The following is a 24,258-nucleotide window of genomic DNA, read 5'->3' on the forward strand; positions in this document are numbered from 1 at the left end:
ATCTCCTAAAACATGAAGAGAGCATATGGAATTATAACAAAGTAGTAGCCTTTTCCCATAATCTAAAATAACCTCATAGAAATAATAATGATTTTCGACTTCTCAAACCATGCTGTCGCAATTATTCCAAAGCAGAATAATGCAGCATCTCCTTCCAATACTGAAAAGAAGGTGGATTCGCATTATGCCAATTGGATAAAATTACTTTTTTAGCAAGGGATACGGACAGAAATCGCTTCCCACCCTGAGGGAGAGAGAGATGTCTCGGAAATAGATGCAAATAAAATATTTTTCCATCCCATGGAATGACCTGCTCTAAAGCAGCTTCTATCAGCAGCCGGAAATCACCCCAAAAAGGTTGCAATCTGGTACACTCAAAGAACATATGACACTGTGTCCCAACATCACTGTCGCACTTTAAACAGAGATTGGAGTCCCAAAGCTTCCTACGGGCACCCTGTCTCTGGCAAGGTTCACCCTATGTAATAATTTAAATTGTATTTCCCTGAGATTAGCTGGATGAATAAGCTCATAAACACCAGAACAAGCTTGAAGTAAATCATCTTCCAACAAAAAGCCAGTGTCACCTGCTCATTGCATAACAAGTTTACACAGATGCGACCATGGAATTTGCTTTTTGAGGGACATCATCCAAATTCTAATCATATTGAACTGTGGGACCGTTTCAAAAAAGGATTCCGTTGCATCAGTAAAAGCTATCCTGGGGAACACCCCTCAAAAAGTTGTATAACAAAATGCCTGAGCTGTAAATAGGCATAGAAATGTGATCGTGAAATGGCCCATTGCTCCTGTAATTGCTGAAAGGAATACAAAGAGTTTGTCTCAATATCAATCAATTGCCCTAGACAAAAAAAAACTTTCATTTCCCAGGAATGAAACACCAAGCCCTCCAATCCTTGTGCAAAATCCTTGTTGCAACAAAAGGTATGAATGGAGAGAGGAAGAGCTCCCTACCTGTGCGTTCCCTCCACCATCTCCATGCTCTAACCCAGAATGCAGAGGAGGTGGAGCTGACTCACTGACCTCCAAGAGTAATGCAGTAAGTTCAGATTCCCATAAGGCCATTCCTTAGATTCTCTCCATCAAACCTCCTTTGTAGAGCAGCCCAATCATGAATATAGTATAATAGGCAAGCAACATTGTAAAGCCGTAAGTTTGGGATCCCTAAGCCACTCCTTTCCTTAACGTTAGTTAAGTAGTCACACTGATCTTAGCACGTTTGTTTTTCCAGATAAAAGAGGACATCATAGCCTTGAAGTCTCTTACTTCTTTACCTCACAGCCAAATCAGGAGCATCTGCAGGGGGTACAATATCTTAGGGAGAATCATCATCTTTATTACAGCACAGAGTCCCATAACAGACAAGAGAAATGCAGACCAATGTTCAAGAAGAAGTCTCACCTTAGCACGAAGAGCAATAATATTCAATTTATATAAATTCATGACTGAATGAGTAAACCAAATCCCCAAATATTTTAAAGCATGTACATTCCACTGTAATGGAAAATGTCCCTCCCATCTTCATACTAAACCAGGATACAAGGGAAAAGCTTCAAATTTGTGATAATTAATTCTCAATCCAGAGAAGAAACCAAATGAAGCAATGATGGGTGAGAGACAGGCAACAGGATTGCTCAAGAATAACAACATATCATCAGCGAACAAACTAAGCTGAACTTATTTTCTCCTGATGGTTATATATTAGAATACAGCCAATGCTCTAAGTTTTAGTGCCAAAGGTTCCAAGGTTAAGATGTACAATAATGGGGGAAAGACGGCAGCCCTGTCTGGTATCCCATTGCAAATGGAGGGGGGAAAGAAAGCTCCCCCTTCAACAAAATCTGAGCCATGGGCTGCTCATAAAGCACCTGAACATGGCTTATAAATTCATCTCCAAAATACATTTTTTAAAACCCACCAAATAAAAGCCCACTCAACCCAATTGAAAGCCTTCTCGGCATCTAGGCTAACTAACAACCCATCAGTTTTTTTTTCATTCTACCAGATTGTATGGCCAACAATGCTTTCAATAGGTTACTGGATGATACTCTACCAAAAATAAACCCGGTTTGATCTGGAGAAACCAGGGAATGAATAATCCTACTGACTCGGGAAGCCAAAATCACTGCATAGATTTTAATATCCTGATTAAGCAATGCTATGGGTCTATTTGATTGGGGTATGCCTGATCCTTTCCCCAATAACCGTAGACATATTATGACCCATCTCAAAGTGCCTCGCAGCCTGCGAGGCTGTGAACATATGTTGAAGAGGCTCAAGAATGTCATCTCCCAAAATCTTGTAGAATTCACCCCCAAAGACATCCAGACCTGGTGCTTTCCCTAGCTTCAGGAGTAAATAACCCTCCATATCTCTCTCTTGGGGATGAGTGCATCAAGCCCCAGCTTGTCCTCTTGGGACAATATAGGAAAATCAGTGCTCTGAAACAATTGCTCCAGATCCACAAACGATGGATTGGTGCTCACGTAAAGCTGCTCATAGTAAGATCTGAATGCCTCCAATGTTTCAGGCGTAGTTGTACAACTGTGCCCTTGATGTTTTATATGAGATAAAAAGGGTGTTGTGTATCAAATTAACAAGAAGCCAGCCAGACTTATTTCCCCACTGGAATAATTTGTAACAAAAAAAAGATTAAATTTTGCCTTGGCATCTAGCAAAGCATTCAGCTCACCATGTATTATAGAAATCTGTTGCTTCAGTTGAGGTGACATAGATTTTATATGAGCAGCCTTAAGGCGTAACAGCTCCCTAGAAAGCTCTAACCATTCGGGCTGCATTCTTAACGTTTTTTCCGAACTTGATAAGCTATTATATGAGCACATAACACAGCTTTCGATGCATTCCAAAAAATGACAGGGTCAGTTCCTTCAAAATCATTGAACTCTTTGTATTTCTTCCATTTTTCCCTTAAAAAAGGGGCAAAATCCTTGTCATGGTACAATAAAGCAGACATTTTCCAAGAGGGAGGAAGGCCCCTCCCCCCTTTCTGTAAAGAGAAATTTGGCAGTAACCAAAGAGTGGTCCAAAAAAGGTACCTCACTTATATCACAAGACTGAAGTTTGTCAAATACAGACTTGGTACAAAGTATATGGTCTAGTTGAGAGTACCTATTGTGAGGATGGGAGTAAAACCAAGAACCCCTTCTCCTCCAAGTGAAACATCTGCCATGTGTCCAGTAAATGTAGCTCTTGACACAAAAACCCAATGCCAATAGTGTCCTGATTTTTCTTAGGGGTTTTTCCTGGTTGACAATCTATTGTGGGATCACTGACAATATTGAAATCACCACCCATGAAAATGATATAGGCAGGAAAAGACAATAATACAGTGACTAAAGCAGCAAAAGATTTGTGGCTATAAACATTAGGAATATAAACATTTGCAACAAGTATATTCCTTCCAGCTAGTGATCCAGCAATAATAATAAATTGACTTTCTGGGTCTGTAATCTGTTTGTGAAGGTTAAATGAAAGAGACTTGTGAATAAGAAAGGTGACCCCCCTGTTGCCTATTAGTAAAAGAAGAAAAATAGCAACACCCCACCCATTACCTCTTAAGCTTAAGATGTTCAGCGCCTTCCAAATGGGTTTCTTGGAGTAATGCAATATTGGTTTTGCATCCCCAAAGTTCTGTATTTTCTTTCTTTTTTTTTTTTTTTTTTTTAATTTTGCAATTTCAATAACTCAAAACATTATTACATGTTCAGCAAATAAGCATAGTATTTCCATTATTTAAGGTATCTTTTTACATTTATCCAAATCTCTAATAGTACCATCAAATAAAAATTTAAAGGAAATATTAGTATAGAGATGGAAAACTAAAGTATAATATTACTACTTGCTTATGGCACTTTTATACAACAAGGGGGAGATCCATTCCACTTTAGAGCAATTTAACAAACACATAATAAGAAAAAGAAAACTGAGAGTAAGGCAGTTATATTAATTCGCTGATTCAGCCTGGATCTAATGTCCACTGATGTGATTGTAAGAAATTGCCGAGCTGATCTGGCTCATAGAAAACATATCTATTTCCAGACACTTTCATAACACATTTGCATGGGAACCTCTGAATTATCTGGGCTCCGTGACTTCTAGCTGCAGGTAACAATGTCAAGAATTTTTTTCTCTTTCTTTGTGTTTCCTTGGAAACGTCCGGGTATATCCAAACCTTCTGGTTTAGATACAAGACAGATCGATTTTGTAAGAACTTCTTCATGATATTTTCTCTGTCCATTGGTGTTGAAAATTTTACCAATAAAGTTCCTCTTCCTTCTAATTGGTGTTGTTGTGTGGTTTCTAGAAATTCAGTAATATTTAGTAATACATTTTCACCAGATTGCATTTGGTTCTCAGATGTTTCCTTGAGGTCGGACACAAAATATGTTTAAATTATTTTAGGTTGTTCTTCCAAAGTGATTTTAAGAACATCTCTCAAATAACTTTTGAATTGTTCCTTTGGAGATATCGAATTGCATTTAGGAAAATTCAATACTCTAATATTAGTATCTCTCAAGCCGTTTTCAATTATCTCTAACCTCCTATTCATAACAATATCAGTTTTTATCAGCGTATCTTGAACAGTTTCAATTTTATTTATTTTCTCCTCCATTTGAGTCGTTTTCTTCTCTTGTTTCTCCACTGACGCTTTCAAGTTACCACAAATTTCTTGCATATTTTTCATAGGACCTGATATTGTCATTAAAGAGTTTTGAAGTGTGGCTATGGCTAGCCATAACGATTCCATGGTAATATTCTCAGGTTTTTCTAGCGGTTTCAGTTCCGGAAAAGAGATTGCTTGTATGACAACATTTATATTTTCCTCAGCTCTAGGCAATTCTGTGGAATTTTCCAAGGCCATTCTCTCTCCTCCTACGGCTCCAAAGCTTTCGGAGGGTTCCCCTCCCCCCACCGGGGTTGACGCCAATCGTCCTCCCTCCATAGCCAAAGTTAAGTTCTCCCCTGCGATAGACCCCTCGGGTGAACTCGCCCCATCCAGCGCATTCCGTTGTAGAGGCGATTCAGTGTTCGCAGCCTGTGTCCATGTCGGGGGGGGAGGTGTCAGCGGGGCTCCAGGGCTTAAAGTTATTTCAGCCGCATGCGACAGCGTTTGCTCTCCGGATGTCGCTAACGTGGGCCTCACTGGAGTTGCTGCCGGGGGATAAAACTCCGCTATAGTTGTTTGCTGCAGTGTCGGGCTAGAGACACTCGAGGAAGCCTCTTTGACCCGAGCTTTTCACTTGGTGTGTGGCATTTCTGCCTATTCCCAAAAGGTAAAAATGGAGGTAATTTCTTGCAAGCACTACGGAGCTCCAAACGCCATGTCCTCTCAGTAAGACGCCATCTTGGATCTCCCCATTTTCTTTCTTTTAATGGGAGAATGTAACCCATCCACATTTAAGGAACTGAGAAGAATATCACCCATAGTGCCATCTAAAGATCTTCAGAAACCTGGAAAAATACAAATAATAGGGAAGGGCTCTCCAGCCTAAGCCCCACCGCTTACCAACCAAAGATATCAAGGGTCAAATACAAGTTGACAAGGCCACCTTTGAAAAGAGACCAAGGATCTATTCAACAACATACAATCCCATTCACACACAGTCACATCAACATTCTGATATGTGTGCCTGAGTCTGAGACCAACATGGAGAATATGATTGACCCAGAATCCTCTGCTGCCTTGGCCTGCTTCAGTTCTGGCCATGTGAACCTTAAATGCCCTATTGACCCTAATTTGGGTCTGGAGCAGGCCACAACGCAGCGCCAGTGATCAGCACGAGGCCACACCTCCTATCTTCCTCAGATGGTCCCCCCTGGTGACATCACTCGTGGGCATCATACCTGCAGTTTTTTAAGTAAGGCTGCGACTTTGGCTCCGGGCGTCCCTTAGTGTCGTTCCTTAGTGTCACCGCAATTTGCTTTATATCTCTCCCCCCTCTCTATTTCTCCCTCCCTCCACGCACCTGCCCCACACCCCGCTGCATTCTCCCACACCCCTTAACCATCCTCTGCTTCACAATTCCTACACATCCCCACACCAATCATAACATGTTCGGACACCCAATTCCCATTCTCAGACACCACCACTACAAACCTATCGCTCATTCATTCACCCCACATACCAATCCAGACATCTGCTACCAATCATGCTCACTCCTCTCACTCAATTCATTGGCCTCACAGCCTTTACTCTCCTACTCTTCAACTCCCAATCAATTGTCAAAAACCCACATTCTCCACGACATTCTCCTAGATGAAAAACCCAATATTTGCGCAATCACTGAGACCTGGCTTAAGGACACAGACATAGTTTTGCTTAACCAACTCCCTAATCACATCTATGATGTCTTCTCTGTTCCTAGACCCAAAAAACGGGCGGAGGACTCCTTCTCGCAGCAAAAAAAGACCTGAAACTAACACTCCACTCTGTCCATACCACTCCCAGATTCAAAATTGGTCTCTTTAAATCCCACAACTCCAGATCTGCCTAGTCTATACTCTACCCGATCTGCTGGACAAAAACTCATTCCCCATTATTGAATTTATTACTCAAAACATCAACTTTGACATTCCCGCTATCATTCTGGGAGACTTTAACATCCATGTTAAACCTTGTACTCAATGCTTCGAAAACAGAATTCCTGCTCATATCACCGGAAAACAATAACACACTTCCTAAATCACCCACACTCCTTCAAACAACCCACGTAAGAGACTTAGGAGCCATCCTAGACAATCGTCTCAACCTCAAAACATTCATTAACCAAACCACCAAAAATTGCTTCTACAAATTACATATCCTGAAAAGAATAAAACCGCTGTTTCACACTCAGGACTTCAGAACAATCTTGCAAGCAATAATCTTTTCCAAACTAGATTATTGCAACTCATTACTATTAGGCCTCCCAGCTTCTTACACCAAACCTTTACAAATGGTTCAGAACTCTGCAGCCAGAGTCCTTACAAATTCCAGGAAAATTGACCACATTTCACCTATTCTCAAAAACCTCCATTGGCTTCCGATCCACTATAGAATCATGTACAAAACCATTAACATCATATACAAAACTATCAACCAACACACGCAACTTGACCTACAAATACCACTTAAAAAATTCACCTCCGCCAGGCCTATCAGGGAACACTACAAAGAGTCACTCCAAATTCCAAAGGCCAAAACCTACCAACATAAATCCTTGAGTCTCAGAGCCTTCTCATCAGCAGGTCCAGCTCTCTGGAACTCGATCCCACCTGATTTGAGACAAGAGCCATGCTCTTTAACATTTAGGAAAAGACTAAAAACTTGGCTTTTCAAAAAAGCATTTCCAAGCCTTGAATAAAACCTCCTCTCACTAGCACTAACTCGTATGCAATAATGGAATGTAAACACGAATCAACCAACCTCAAACCCTCTCTCACTAATTCCTGCTGAATATTTATCATACTATTACCATTCACAACTGTCATATTTATTCATTTGATTACCTATGTACCGTTTCATAGTCTTATTTTTTCACTTGCTATTCTAATGTATCAATAGGCTGAAATGTAAATATTGTGCTGTTCAATTTCTCCCCTTCCATCCCAAGTTTATTTTCCTTGTTTTTTGTAACTTTCCCTCTCCCTTTTTCTGATTCACTGTATTTAAAGTTCAAGGTTCTTATTGAAAATATTGTTTTTTACGTTACGTTATGCTTTACACTCCTTGTTATTTGTAAACCGGGTTGATGTGATGCCTATCATGAAACTCGGTATAACAAAAACAATAAATAAATAAATAAATAAATGTTGACTCACTACCACTCTCCCCTACATGCGAAACTATCCTTTCATCCCTTAATGCAATGGGCTTCAAGCAAATCCTAACTAACCCAATGCACAAAGCAGGTCACACCCTGGACCTCATATTCACTAACAACTCCATCTTACCTGACATTCCCATCTATACCCCAATACCCTGGTCCAATAACTACCTCATCTGCACAGATTTCTCAATAAAAACCTTAGCCCCCCCCCCCCCCCCCAACTCATTCATCATCTAATACCATCCACTTCCGCAAATCCTGCTCCAAAAATGATCTCATTGTGGCCCTCACCAATGACCTACATAAACTTGGCCTGTCGGATACCAACTCTGCTATCACTTCATGGAACTCACTTACCAGCAATATCACCAACAACTTATGTCTGCTACCATAAAAAAAAATCAACCCCACTAGCACCTCAAAAAAAACCCTGGTACACCCCTGAATTAAAAATGTTGAAATGCAATCTTAGAAACCTAGAAAAGACCTGGCGTAAAGACCCTTCACCCACACAACTCACCAAATACAAATCCTCCTTACATAACTATCATGAGAAAATCCTCATAACCAAGCGAGACTTCCACGCAAAGAGAATCCACAACTTACAACTCAATACCAATGCCCTCTTTACCTATGTCTCTGACTTGACCAAAATTTCCCCCAGCCCATACCCGATGAAAATGCGATGACCTGGCGCAATTCTTTCATGACAAAATATCTAAGATTATGACATACTTCCCCACTACCCACCACCCCACCAAAACCCTCCCTCACAACCCCAGCGCTTCCCTCAACACCTTTGAGACCATTGCCTGCACTGAAATTGTATCCATTTTAAAGAAAATCAAACCCGTCTCACACCCGACTGATACCATTCCCACCAAAGCCCTCCTGACCATCCCCAATACTATAGCACTACCACTTGCCAACATCATCAATCTCTCCTTAACACTCAGCGAAGTCCCCACTATCCTTAAACAAGCAATTATCAAACCCATCCTTAAAAAAACTAAACTCGACCCTGCTGACCTAACTAACTATCGTCCTATCTCCAACCTACCTTTTCTCACAAAAATCCTGGAAAAAGTAGTAAACATGCAGCTTACAGACTTCCAAGAAAAACATAACATACTTTTCCCCTCTCAATTCGGCTTCCGGAAGCACTTTAGAACTGAAACCCTCCTGATATATTCGCTTACATATTCTCTCCTCACGGGGTTGGATAAAGGCCATTCCTACATACTTGCCATGCTTGATATTTCCTCCGCCTTCGAGACCCTATTCATAAACTGTTTTATACCTATTTTTGACATATTTAATGTAAATCTTCCTCTATTCCTTTTTCCCACATTTCCTCCTCACCTACCTGTATCCACTTCCCTTTCCTTATTTTATCGCCCGTTCGCCTCCCTCCTCCCCCCCCCCTAGTCCTTCCCCCTTCTGCCTCCCTTACTCCTCCCATTTCCACCCCACCCCTCTTCCCCCTTCCCTGCCCCTTTTGCTCTTGTATTATAATTTTCAATATTGTTATCTTCCTTTTGTTACATGTTTCATTATCGTTACCAGTTACCATTACTCTATATTCCTTGTAAAGCACTGTTGCTACTTTTGATGTTTTCTGGAAACCGATATGATGTTACCCCACGAATGTTGGGATAGAAAAATCTCTAAATAAATAAATAGATTTGGAGAAATTCCAGGAGACATCTGGATAGCAGCTAGAGCTGTCTAAAATGTGTGATGGAGGGTCATAGGGTCACAATGAGCAGAAGGAAAAGGTCAGAATCTCATAGGCTAACATTTCAACTACAGTGGCACCGGTGAAAACAGAGTCTTGGAGATCTCCCTGAGGGTGAAGAAAATGACAGGACTGATGGAAGACTGATCTGAACATCAGGCAAGTGGGCCCCAATTTGGGAGGGGGATCAGGGTAACATAGGTCTAATTAATCTTTTTTTAACATGAGAAACTGTGTACATGACAATCCCTTAGGTTCATGCAATTTTACTTACTTGAGATTGCCTGTTTCATCTATAAAAAGACAATCTCACTGATGCACAAAGAGAGACAGAAGTAATGCCATCTGTACCTCCCAAGGGTACCTGTATTGCTTAAGGATACTCAAAAACAAATTAATATTTGTTTCTACAAATTCTGGTATGGTATCCTTGAGTCCGTGGAGAAGCGCCTTAAGCGTATTTAGCGCTTAACAATTCATAATACCACACCCAACCAGAAACAAAAACCGTCCCATCTCCTGAAGATGAGCAGATTTCGGTGAACTCCGATGTTGAGGTGGATTCTGCTCCCAACACTGAGCACTGTTCCTGTTCATCTCATGAAGACTCCTGGGACCAGCGGCATTCAACAGAGTTGGTGAGGAACAAAGCGAGCGAGAGACATAGTTTTACCATTCCTAGCCAATGACAAAGCAACTTCCTTTGCACATTGCAGGTCCACATGCCTCAATCTGGAAATTGAATGAGAAAATAAAAGGCAAATGTGCAAAGAGACCTGTAGCGGCTTGGAAAAATGCTGGGTCAAAAATAACTCTTTATGAACTCCCTGTTCAGTAGGAGATAGCCATAGTTCCTCATATGAAAAAACATACTCTGCCTTTGCAAGAGTGAAACGCTGAAGGCTGGGCCCACCCAGCAATGAAGAGGTGACATATCTCAGCCAAGCTGATCCACAAAGGCTTTGGCTTCCACTCCTGTGGCCAGTAAACGAGCTTCCCCATTCTGAAATACTTTGAGGCGAGCAGAAAATTGCAGTGAAAATTTTATACCTTTGCAGAAAAGCAGGAAACGATATGGCGTGAAGTCCTTCCAGGCCGCAAGAACTTTTGCTGAAAATCGGGGAAAATACCAAACGTTTACCGCCCTCATAACGAAGCTCTTTCGCCTTGCGACAGGCATTGAGAATTCTTGCTCTGTCTGTATAATTGAAATATTTAACAATAACTTGCCGAGGTTGGTTTTCATCAGGGCCTCCTGCACCAATTCTATGAGCTCATTCAACCAGACTCACTCTACATTCTATCCACAGTGAGTGCATCATAAGAACATGCGATACTGGGTCAGAACAAGGGTCCATCAAGCCCAGCATCCTGTTTCCAACAGTGGCCAATCCAGGCCATAAGAACCTGGCAAGTACCCAAAAACTAAGTCTTTTCCATGTTACCGTTGCTAGTAATAGCGGTGGTTATTATCTATTAATTAATAGCAGGTAGGAGCAGGTAATAGCCATTTTTCACAAAGGGAGATCAGAACATAAACTCATAAACTCATATAGGCGTGCAGCCTATTTTCATCTGTCTGGGTAAACAAATAAGTGTGGGAGTAGCTTGCTTCTCTTGCATTCTCTCTCTCACATACACCCAGGCTCCCACTCCCACATACTCTCTCTCACTCAGGCTACCACTCTCATATGCTCTCTCTCACATGCAGGCTCTCATGCTCACATGAAGGTTCTCAGTCCCGTCCCGTCCCCCCCCCCCCCCCCCACACACACACACACACACAGGCTTTCACTCTCACATGCTGTCTTTCACATGCAGGCACCCATTCCCCTCACAGACACACACAAGCTCCCACTCTTACATTCTGTCTCACACACAGGTTCACATTCCCACACAAACACACAGGCTCTTATATAATCTCTATCACATGCAGGCTCACACAAACATAGGGTCTTACTCTCACAAGCAGGCCACCACTTCAACACACATATTTATTTATTTATTTATTTGTTTGTTTTTTATATACCGATCTTCTTACATTGGATGCAAATCAAACCGGTTTACAGTAAAACATTAGAATTTGCCTAAGAGCATTACATGGAACAAAGAACATTGAACATAGAACAACTTAAAATGCTTGAGAGCATTACATAGAACGAGGAATATGTAAAAAACTTTTTGTAACATGGTGTTAAAATAAACTATTATACAAGGATAATGCAAAACCGTCGACTTTGAATGAGAACAGGCGGAGAATTGCCTCAATTGAGAGAGAGCTGAGGGAGGAGGTAGGGGGTGGGTGCGGGGGAGGAGCAGGGGAAGGGAACAGTGGATCAGAGAGGTAGAATGTGTTTAAAGGTGGATTAATAACAAAGAGCAAAAAATGGTTGTAGAGGGGGTGACTGTAAGCCCTCAAGAAAATGCTAGGCTAAATAGCCATGTTTTCAGTTTTTTCTTGAATGAAATCAAGAAAAATATGCTTCCCCACACTCATATACTTCCTCACATACATAGGGTCTCACTCCTAAATGCTCTCTCTTTTAAATACATATGCCCTTTCTCTCTCTTACACACAGGCTCTCACACCCACAATACTCTCTCCCTCGCACACACACACACAGCTTCTCCACTTCCACATGTTATCTCTCATACACACACACACACACCCCTCCCCGCCCCCAGGCAGGCTCCCAAGCTCTCATTCACACCTCCCTCTCCAAGCAGCCTCCCATTCATATCCCCAACCCACAATACGGCAGGCTCCCATTCACACCAATACTCCCCCCCCCCCCCCCCCAGCCAGGCTCCCATTCACACATACACACACACAGGCAGTTTCTCTATCAGGAGCAGAAGGAGAAACCCGATCTGCTGCTCCTTCTTGGGTGCCGGCCTCTGCACTATACAAATATCTTACCGATAGCACTTCCTCTATGCTGATCTCGTGCATAAAAGTAAACGACACAAAAACAACAAACTTAAAATACATAAAATGGTTACAGCAGAGACCACTGCATCAACTCACAGCATTTGAAATAAACATTCTAGACAGTGGTTCCCAAACCTGTCCTGGACGATCCCTAGACACAGGGCTTCCACAATGAACATACATGAGCATCAATGATTCACCTATTTATTCCTATCCCACTACTGTTCACTAATAGCTACAGCTCCTATCACAGTTGCAATTGTCTCTCCTCTGACTACTGAGCTTTCCGAAACTTAACAACTGAAATGCACGCGGCTATCCTTGATACCCTGACATCCACAGTGAGCTTGAATTGTTCAACTTGGGATTCAAGAACTGAGTTTTCTGGAATTTGAAGTTAGTAAAAGGAAAAGGTTTAACTGACTGCTTAGGCACTGCAGCTGAGAGCTGTACAGCTGTAAGAGATTGTCTTCCATGCCTTACAGAGATGTGCGTACTAAAGAGACTGCCTTTCATGCCTTCTAGGGATATGAACATATGATGACAGCCTTCTGCTCCTTGCACATTAGAATTATTAAACATATTAAAAAATTCATACTAAGTGCAAGCAAACCAGATCACAGAGTTCCCGGGCAGGCGATTATGGAGATTTGAGTCCGGAGATATCTGGCCTGAGTCGTAGTCTTTAATTATTTGAACCTTCCGATGGGGCTTGGATTTCTAATAAAGCTCTTGACCAATCCCTAGAGAATGTCCTAGACAGATCAGGGCTATGAATTAAATGCAGCGGGGATTCCTATCAGATATGGCTGAATGGGACCGGGTAGGGGCAGCATCTGCTCCTTTTCTCAGCAGTATCTGAGCCATTCGTTTAAAATTCATCAAGGTTGCTGGGCTCGGCAGGAGACCCACGCTGCCAGTATAAAGGCAGAAGGTCAGACTCTGTCTACACTAAAAGCCTCACCATGAGAGCTGCAGGGTGGCTCGTGGCTCTGCTGGCTTCCACAGCACTCTCTCTGGCGGGAGAGACCCGAGGAGGCCTTCAAGGTATGGAAGGGAATTCTTTTCTGTTCAATCTTCCTTTTCCGTTACTGATTCTGTTTTTCCCAGGTTTGGATGAAATAAAGATTCAAACCTCACTTTATGCACTGTAGGAAAGCCCTTGCTCCCAGAGACCCCAGAATATCAGCTGATGTCAGGGACATTCATGATCGGAGGAAGACCCTGTAACCTCCGGGAGAAAAGCCTCTGGTCAGGGGGTCCCAGGGAGGCCGAGAGATTGTCCCCACAGGAATTGCCTGATCTGAGCCAGGGAAATCCCACAGATTGGGAGGTCACTAAAAAAATGAATGTTCTTACTTCTGGGAAGTGTGTGCAAGAAGAAGCAGTGGATGTGAGTGCAGGAAGGGAGAATCCAGAAGTCCTCATTACCAGAGGCTGTAGGGAAGAGAAGCCCTTCCAGGCTTGGGTTGCTCCCAGTGCAAGCAGGGACTTGTGGTTTTGATTTCCTGATTTCTGTCCCTGAGAAAAGTACAACTACAAATTCCTGCATGCAATGGGATCCTGTCGGGTGACTCTCTGAGAGTGTCCCTAAATCTTGCTGCAGCAGGGGAGGCACATCCAGGACTGTCAGAGGACAGGACACGCATGTGCATGGGAATGGGCATTCGTCGTCTTCTAACAAAATGAAAAATGCAACAAAACATCTCGCGCCAGTTTATAGAAAATGAACCCAAACATTTGCTTTTTCTCATTTTGCCACTGAACTTTATTTTTCTCTATTTTTTTAGAAAGGGGAGGGGGACTATAGCATCACAAAATTAATCCCCCTCCCAAGTTACAGCCCAGCCTCGGAGTTGACCAATGCATTCTTTAAAATGGGACCCTGGGGCAGCAGAACCAGGGATCGTTCCTGCCACCTTTTGACTCCTCCTTGTGCTTGCAACCCCTCGGATGGGGGAAGATCAATTCCTAAGGGGGGGGGGGGGGTCATTTTTTTATTTTGGCAGCACTTTGGGTTTTTAGAGGCTGGAAGAGGGGAATTGAGGGCCCTTTCTGGTTCAATTAAACCAAAGAACCTGAAGCCAACATCAAACACACAAAAAAAAGCCAATTTTCAAAAAACAAAAAGAAATAAAATGAAAAACAATTTTTGGTCCACAAAAGCTGTATGAGGGAGGGTCACCCAGAGGCCCCCAGAGATGCGCCAGGGGGGCACATGCAGACGCTACAGATGTGCATTTGTTTAAAACAAAACTGCAAAATGTGATGAATAAGGCTAATTTGTTTCATTCGGGGGGCCCGAAAAGAATTGGAGGCCCCCCGAATGAATCTTATTTGTTCGTTTTGTTTTAAACTAAAACTTCAGGCCTAGGTCTAGGCCAGAAGCCGGGGCCTCACCTAGGGCATACGCCAAGGCTCAAAGCAGGGGCCCCAGCCCAGGACTGAGCACGATGCTGGGGCCTTGGCGAAACCCCCAAAAATTAAACAAAAAAAAAAATAAACTTACCATTTTCTTTGGGTATCCAATGAAGACAGGGTCCCAACAGCACGACCCGACCCAGAGGTCGGGTCCCGACACCATGACCTGACCTGGCGGCCGGGACCCAGGCCCAATGTTGCGACCCGACATCGTGACCCGACCCAGAGGCCTGGGCTTGGTCCCGATGCTGGGCCCTCAGCCAGGAAGCCAGGTCCCAATGCCTGAGCCTTGGCCCAGGGTCAGACCCAGGCCTTGGAGCCTCTTCTTCATCCTGTTCTTTCTTTGGCACTTGCACCGTCCCCTGGAGTCATGACGGAGTTAATTAACTTTGATGCATTCACCCCAGTGCATGGCGCCATTTTAATGTAAGGCATTGCCGTACACATTGCTATACATCAAAATGGCGCTGTGCACTGGGGTGAATGCGCTGTAGTTAATTATCTCTGGTAGGACACCAGCGGATGGTGTTATTTGGCTTGCAAGTGACCAAGAATGAAGAGGACAAAGAAGAGGCTCCGAGGACTGGGCCTGACCCTGGGCCCTGGCCTACAGGTCGGCATCGGAGCCTGGTCTCCTGGTCAGGGCGCAGCATCGGATCAGAGTCTGGGCCAAGGCCCCGGTATTGGGACCTGGCCCACAGGTTAGGCCGAGGTCGTGGTGACCTACTGCGCCCTCTGCCTACTCAATGCCGAGGCTTCAGCGTGGGCTTAGACCGAAGCCAGTGGATCCCCACTGGACTAGTTAAGTGGGGACCGGGGGGAGGATCCTGTCCCTGGCCTTTTTTCGGGCAGGCAGGAGACATTTCATTTTTTGGCCATTCTTTTTTTTTCCAATTGTTTTATTTTTTTCTCACAAATGAAAATGAATCAAACAATCAATGAACCAAAATTTGTGGGAAAAACCCCTTTCCAAAATGAATCGAAAACAAATTATTTTCTCCTGCATATCCCCAACAAATACACCCACTGCTGTGTCGAGGAGGGACATGCAGACGCTCCCAGACCTGCGTGAGGGAGGGACACACAGACACATTCAGCTCTGTGTCAGCAAGGGACACACAGACACATTCAGCTCTGTGTCAGCAAGGGACACACAGACACATTCAGCTCTGTGTCTGAAGGGACACACAGACACATTCAGCTCTGTGTCAGCAAGGGACACACAGACACATTCAGCTCTGTGTCAGCAAGGGACACACAGACACATTCAGCTCTGTGTCTGAAGGGACACACAGACACATTCAGCTCTGTGTCAGCAAGGGACACACAGACACATTCAGCTCTGTGTCTGAAGGGACCCACAGACACATTCAGCTCTGTGTCAGCAAGGGACACACAGACACATTCAGCTCTGTGTCAGCAAGGGACACACAGACACATTCAGCTCTGTGTCTGAAGGGACACACAGACACATTCAGCTCTGTGTCTGAAGGGACACACAGACACATTCAGCTCTGTGTCAGCAAGGGACACACAGACACATTCAGCTCTGTGTCAGCAAGGGACACACAGACACATTCAGCTCTGTGTCAGCAAGGAACATACCTGCACATATAACTCTGTGAGACAGACAGACACAGATGGGCTAAGTCATGTTTCTGGTTGTGCTGAATATCTTTCTCTTTTTCTTGTTGAGGTTAGATCTCTCTGAGTGTGGAGGCAGCCTCCAGGAGTCTTATAAACCTCTACAACTAGAGCTGTCCTCCAACACGGACTGCAGCTGGCATATAGACAGGGAGGAGAACAAGACAATTCGTGTCATCTTCTCCTACTTTCAGTAAGTATTCCTTTCTTGTACTGTATCTGGCCCCAGTAGGTCTCTTGTGAAATTCTGTCTAAACATGCTTCAGGACGCATACCATGCCATGCTTCCTTAGTGCATGAATCCCGGTGGTGTCACCGAGTAGAGCCAGATTAAGACATGTTGAGGCTCTAAGCTATGTCAAGATGAAGAGGCCCCAGAGTATCCAGTTCTTCCAGTCAAGGATTCTGTTATGAATGCACTGGATAACATACAATCTACCATAATTTCTCTTAACCAATGGTTAATGAAAAGCAAGTTATCATAAATATGAGCAAGACCAAAATTTTATATCTCGCAAGATTCTAATTGAGAAAAATCTTACTAATGTTTCCATCAATGGGACATAGATTCCCATTGTTAGCAGAGCCCAAAATCTGGGGATAATTATGGATATTAATCTCTCATTACATTCTCACATTATTCAGCTTGTATATAATGCTTACTACAAACTTCACATGATACATAGAGTACGCCCTTATCTTGAGGAAAACAACCTAAAAACCATAGTGCATTCTGTATTTGTACTACCATTGGACTACTGTGATGTTTTATTTATTTATTTAGGGTTTTTATATACCGACTTTCTTGATATATATATATCAAATCAAGTCGGTTTCCATTTAACACAACTGTCGCCGGGGGGCGTTATATTAAACAATAAACATAGTATTGAACGGAGAACGTGTAGCGTTACATTTAACAATCAATAAGGTCGTTACATTAAACATTCAACAGTAAACATAGTATTGAACAGAGAATGTGTAGAGTTACTTTAAAACAAGCAATAAGGTCCTGATGTTCCTAAGGGTATTAAGTTAGCGGTGGACTTTATATTGCGCTATTTTGTTCTTTGTCCTTTGTCGAAGTGATCCTGCAATTCCGGGAAGGCTTGCCGGAAGAGCCAAGTTTTAAGGTTTTTCTTGAATGTTAGATGGCAAGTTTCGAGTCGAAGATCTGGCGGTAGTGAGTTCCAAAGGGTGGGCCCCGCTGTGGAGAGTGCTCGTTTGGCTAGCGAGGTCTTAATCGGGGGAGTGTGTAGAGAACCTTTGTAATTATATCTGATAGGTCTTTTTGATGTGTGAAGGCGGAGTTGCGAGGTAAGATTTAGGTGGGCGCTTCCCATAATATCCTTGTGGATCATTGATAATGTCTTGAAGGTTATTCTAGCTTTTATGGGAAGCCAGTGGAGGTAGTGCAGAATAGGAGTGATGTGGTCTCTTCTGTTGGAGTTGGTGAGTAGCCTCGCCGCGGCGTTTTGTACCATCTGTAAAGGTTTTATGGATGATAGTGGAAGACCTATTTCTCGGCTTACCGCAGACTATCCTACGAGTCCTTCAATATGCCCAAAATTCTGCAGCAAGAATTGACTCAGGGACCCCTCTATGTCAACATATTTCGCCTATATTGGTGCAATATCACTGGTTTCCAATGAATTGGAAAATTAAGTTCAGGATTTTGCTCCACATCTTTAAAAGTCTCAATGGATTTGTGTCTCCAACTTTTAAGTCAGCCTTAAAATTATACCAGCCACGCTACTATTGTCCTCCTACCTAAACCCAGGAAGGACAGAACTCTATGCAGTTCATATCGCCCCATTTCTCTTTTAAACTTTGACATTAAAATCCTGGCCAAAATCTTACAATTTATCCTGGAAAAAGTTCTTCCAAACTAAATTCATGAAGATCAAACGGGCTTCGTCAAAGGGCAGACGGCTTTTTAATATTTTTCACCTAGCAGTACGGCGGGGTATCCCAGGGGTGGTCCTATCCTTAGATGCAGAAAAAGCCTTCGATAGGCTTTCCTGGCCTGTCCTCTTTGAAGTCTTGGCCCAGGTGGGTATCCTTCCACATTTCGTGGCATGGGTCCAGACAATGTATCATTCTCCTAAAGCCTGGTGCTGATTAATTTAGTTTAGTTTAGTTTATTAGCATTTCTATACTGTTACATCAGACATGCCTTCACAACGGTTTTCAATTACAATTTGAAAATACAATAATTATAAAATAGGAACAGCTAAAAGACTACAAAAGAGAAAGGATAAGTAAATTAGCTGTTACAGTTAAAGTCAAATAATAACTATTAAGATCAAAATAATCACAAATAAAAATTATATGCTAAAATACAAGACTAAAAATAAAATAAATTCCTGAGAGTTAAGCACTTGATGTTAATCGATGTTCTGTAGCTGCTATGTAGGTTTCTTGCTCTGTAAATGGTCATTTATCCTCCTTTTTTTCGATCGGTAAGGGCCCCCACCAGGGTTGCTCACTATCTCCACTCTTGTTTAATTTAGCCATCAAACCACTTGCTAAAGCCGTCCGACACAACGCTTTCATTCATGGTATGCGGTTGGGAGGTCGCACACACAAAATCTCTTTATATGTTGACAATGTGTTGCTATACCTTACTAAATCCATTGTGTCGGCACCAGCTTTGCTCTCCACTCTTTTTGACTTTCGTCACCTCTCTGGTTATAAAATGAATTATGACAAATCTGAACTGTTACCCCTTGATGCTGTTTCCCCTGCTTGCTTGCTTGTCGGAATTTCGCAGGGTAGAGCAGGGCTTTACTTATTTCGGCCTTCAGGTCACTAGGGACTTGAGGGAGTTATACTATAAAAATTACAGTCCAGTCCTGGCCCACATCAAGCAAGACTTGCTAGATTGGGATCATTTAACTATCTCTTGGGCGGGTCGCATAAACCTCATTAAAATGTCATTGTTGCTGAAAGTGCTATATCTTTTCCAGCATCTTCCTTGTAATGTGCCGGCCCATGTTTTTACTGATTTACATAAGGCCATGGCTAAATTTATTTGGAAGCAACGTAAACCTCGGTTACGCTTTAGTACTTTGTGGCTTCCCAAAGCTCAAGGGGGCATGGCCCTGCCTATCTTGCGTTTATATTAGTGGGCGGCCCGCCTCGTTGGCATGTATCACTGGTTGCATGGCAGGGAGGCTGTGTGGCTGGGCCTGGAAAAAGATCAAGCTGAACTAGTCAATCTAGCTACTCTTCCTTTTCTGGCCCCCGCCTCTCCACTGAGGCGAAAAATTAGTAGAAATAGTCCTATTATTACTCATACTCTTGCAGGTCTGGGGTCAAATTCAAAAGTTTTTAAATATGGAAGGGGACACTTTGTCCCCTATTGCACCCATACTTGAAAATCCAAAGATAGGTACCTGCACTTTCTCCCTTATCTTCCGTAATTGGAGAGATCAGGTTTATGGGACGAAGATGATTTTATGGAGTTCTCTGACCTAGAAGCTGAGTATGATCTAGGTCGGGAGTCAAAGGCAGCCTTTCTTCAGTTGCGGGACGCCCTGGAATGTCACTTTGATTTATCTCGTCCTCCGTGTGCTCTTAATGGGGTAGAGGCAATGCTAAGCGACTCTGGGGCAAGGAAAAATGTATTGCTTTATTCTATAAGGGCATTCTGAAGAGTAAATATGGTGTACATGCTTCCCCTTCTCTAATTGAGAATTGGAACAGAGATTTAGGCCTCACGTTAGATACTAAGGCCTGGAAGAATATCTGGCAAGAGCCCCATTGTGCTTCTATTTGTGTGAGATGTAATGAACTAATGTTTAAACTGCTCCATTGTACATATCGCACACCTATTTTTTATGCTAAATTTAATCCCAAGGCAAGTCCCCTTTGCTGGTGAGGTTGCGAGGAGACTGATTCATACAAGCATATATGGTGGCCCTGTCCCTGCTTGAGACTGTTTTGCTCTCGAGTCATGCAAGCCATTGCTGACCTTTGGGGCTCTCATTACATCTCACACCCCCCTTGGCCTTAATGGGGTGATGGGCTGAGTCAGGTGTATCTATGAAACATCGCAAATTGGTTGCTCAATTATTGCTAGCTGCCAGACTCACCATAGCCACTTTCTGGAAAGTTGTTCCTAAAATTTCTTATTGGAAACCCAAGTGAGGGAGGTAGCGGACCTTGAACAGCTTCACTATGCTTTACAGGATCAAATGTACAAATATCGTATGATCTGGAATATTTATCATCCGCATCCCTTGTAGTTTTACATATGTTGCCTGTTTCTTTTTGCTTTTATATGTTTTATTCTGTATGACGAAAAGCTAATAAATAAAGAGTTAAAAAAAAATTATACCAGCCCACGTGGCCATTACGGGCTTCTTCTCAATTGCTATTAGATATTCAGACACATAAGACTTGATGAGTCACATCAACAGTTGTTCATGGTTTTGGAACACCTTACCTGTTGAAGTTAAGAAAGAGACTTCTCTTTTAAAGATTAGGAAGCTAGTCCAAGATTTTCTATTTAATCAAACACGTAATTTAATTAAAAACTTTATCTTCTGATTTTCATCAATTGATTTTCCCAAGGGGCTTTGCATGGCATGTGATGATTTTTTGAAAATGCTTTACTCTCATTGTTTATAATGCAGTGAAAACGTAAGAAAAGATAATTAAAGGATGTGGGATCTTAGACTGGATTAATATAGCAGTAAAACAGTATTACTTATTTTTATTTATTCGTTTTATGTCTTTTTATGATGTTATGTTTTATTTTATTTTAATATTTAGGAATTTATGATGTTTTGATTCATAATTATGGAATTATTTTATATGTTTTTATCATCTCATGACATTATGTATGAATTTTATTTTGAGGTGCATATTCAGCCGCTGAGCGCTCGGCTCATTAGCTGGATAAACCTACCTGGCTATCTTAAAGTATATCTGGCTAACTTTAGGACAGCCCTATGACCAGAGTTAGTTGGTTAACTTAACTGGCTAACTCTGCTCCTCCCTGGAACAGCTACTTCCCCCCCAGGAATGCCCCCCCCTTATCTGGCTAGAATTTATCCAGATCAGGGATCCGGTGTGTGATTCCCCGGCACAGCAACAAATGGCCGCTGTACCGGCTGTCTCCAGCCCCACCCCTCCACGCCTCCCGGACTGCCCCTTTCTCTCGGCCCGGCCCTTCGGTGAGTAACAGGGGTTATGCGCGTGGCCAGGCCCCTTTGAAAATGCACATGGCGTGCACAAAGCCCGGCGATGTGTTAGGGTTTCGAGGTATTTGGGTGGATTCTTGGGTACTGTGGCGGTGGCCACTCCCACAGGGAGGAGCCCCCTGGGGAACTGCAGTACTAGGCTTGAGCCCTATACACGCAGACACAGAGATGTAATGTTTATTATACAGCTTGTAGGTCCGGTCAGAGGAACAGACAGTGATGGAAGTAGGGATCAGTAAGGCAGTCCACATCTTCCCGGCGGAGACGCCGGTCTCTCGTCCCAGTAGGTGAAGGAACAGCGCAGTGGCGCAGGACAGGTCCCGGATGTAAGCGCAGAGCTGTAGTGTGGGTGAGATAAACTAGAAGAGTTGTATTCACTGATGTAGAGCTGTAAACTGGAAAGTCCCAGGCGAGTAGTCAGAGTCTCTGAGGAAGGCACCAGATATGGAAGAATAAGCCCTTGAGGAGCGAGTACCCGATATCCCAAACAGTACCTGAAAAAGGAAGCAGAGGGCCCTCGAGGAGCGAGTACCCAGGTTAACATGAAAAGCCCGGAGGCAGCAGATTAGAGCTTCCAGCAGTAACTGGAAGCGGCAGAGTAGCGCAGAGATCAGTCCTTGCTAACTCAAATTGTTAGCAATAGAAGGAAGACTTTATACAGAGAGTTGGTGATGTCAATCATAGGGAACGCCCCCGAGGTTCGCACCATTGCACGTACTTAGGCATGGGTGGCGTGCACGCGCGCACCCTAGGAGGACCTCAGGAAAAGATGGAGGAACGCCGTCGCCAATGCCGACCCGGGGGAACCAGGAGGAGCGGCAGGAAGACGCGGAGGTAGCCAGTCTCCCAAGGCTTGAGGAGGGAGGAGCAAAAGAGGTGAAGCACAACAGGCGAAGGCGCCTGAGACTGACGGTCACAACAGTACCCCCTTTCAAAGGGCCCTCTCCAGACCCCCTACCTGGTCTTGGTTTTCGGGGATGCAGGCGATGAAATTGGCGAATCATCTCTTTGTCCATGATATTTGTTAAAGGCTCCCAAGAGTTTTCTTCAGGTCCGTATCCCTCCCATGACAGGAGGTATTCCCAAACTCTGCCTCTTCTCCTGACATCAAGGATGGCATCTACCTTATATTCGATGTCGTCTTCTGCTTCGATAGGAGCAAGTACCAGTGTCTTGGTGGAGAATTTGTTGAGCACAAGTGGTTTCAGCAGCAACACATGAAACATAGAAACATATAGAAACATAGAAATGACGGCAGAAGAAGACCAAATGGCCCATCCAGTCCAGTCCAGCCCATCCACATGGAAATCATTATGAAGCTTCATAGCTGGAGGTAGTTTCAAACTGTAGGTGAGAGATCCCAGACGTCAGAGGAAAGGAAAGGGTCCGACATAGCGAGGAGCAAAGCGAGCGGAAGGTAATTTTAGTCTCAAATGCTTAGTAGATAACCAGACCTTATCACCAGGCTGGAACTCAGGAGCATCTTTGTGATGAGCATCATAGTCCTTTTTAACTCTTAGTCCTGCTTTGTGGATCATCATTTTAGTCTGTTTCCAGAGCTGCTGTATGTCATCGGCAGTAGCTTGAGCTGCCAGAGATGGCACAGTTATAGGAAGTGGTAAAGGTGGTAGAGGTTATAGACCACTTCGAAAGGTGTAGATCTAGTAGATGACGCCGGATGTGAATTTATGGTAAATTCAGCCCAAGGTAACAGTTCAGCCCAGTCATTCTGTCTTGAGTTGACGTAAGAGTGGAGAAACTGTTTGAAGGTTCTATTCATTCTCTCAGTTTGACCATTTGACTGAGGTTGATACGCAGATGTGAAGTCTAGCGTGATGTCTAAACTTTGACACAAAGCTCGCCAAAACTTTTCTGTAAACTGAACTCCTCTATCAGAGACAATGTGTTTGGGCATGCCATGGAGATGAAAGATGTGGGTGATGAAAAGTTTAGCAAGTTCCATGGCCGAAGGCAAGTCGCAGAGAGGAACAAAGTGGGCCATCTTCAAAAAGCGGTCCACCGTGACCCAGATGGTAGTGTTAGCTCCAGAAAGTGGCAGATCCACAATAAAGTCTGTTGCAATATGGGTCCAGGGCTCATCCAATGCTGGCAAAGGTTGAAGCAGGCCCTACGGGCATCCGGAAGAAGACTTCTGTCTGGCAAAAGTGGAACACGAGGCCAAGTAAGCTTGGACGTCCTCTTTCATCGTAGGCCACCAGTAGTACTTCTGCAGTTTAGCCAACGTACATCGTTGTTCAGGGTGACCAGAAAGTTTGGAATCGTGGGCCCAATTGAGCAACTTCTTTCGCAAGTTGCGAGGTACGATCGTTTTGCCAGGAGGAACAGCATGAGTGGCAGCTAGAATCACCTTCTTAGGGTCGATGATATGCTGAGGTTCATCAGGAATGTCCTCCAAAATGAAGGATCGAGATAAGGTGTCTGCTCTGACATTCTTGTCCCCAG

At 43.4% G+C, this 24,258-nt stretch overlaps 1 protein-coding gene across 1 annotated transcript in view; it reads left to right on the top strand.

Moving 5' to 3' along the window:
* Nucleotides 1–24,258, top strand: part of LOC115096252 (deleted in malignant brain tumors 1 protein-like) — a 397,025-nt gene that overhangs the window by 293,601 nt on the left and 79,166 nt on the right. The window contains exons 28-29 of the mRNA XM_029610760.1: nt 13,424–13,567; nt 16,643–16,778. Of these exons, the coding sequence (XP_029466620.1) occupies nt 13,424–13,567; nt 16,643–16,778 (280 nt within the window). The remainder of the gene's footprint in view (nt 1–13,423; nt 13,568–16,642; nt 16,779–24,258) is intronic.

This window comes from Rhinatrema bivittatum, chromosome 7 (genome assembly GCF_901001135.1).
Source record: "Rhinatrema bivittatum chromosome 7, aRhiBiv1.1, whole genome shotgun sequence".
Taxonomy (NCBI): Eukaryota; Metazoa; Chordata; class Amphibia; order Gymnophiona; family Rhinatrematidae; genus Rhinatrema; species Rhinatrema bivittatum.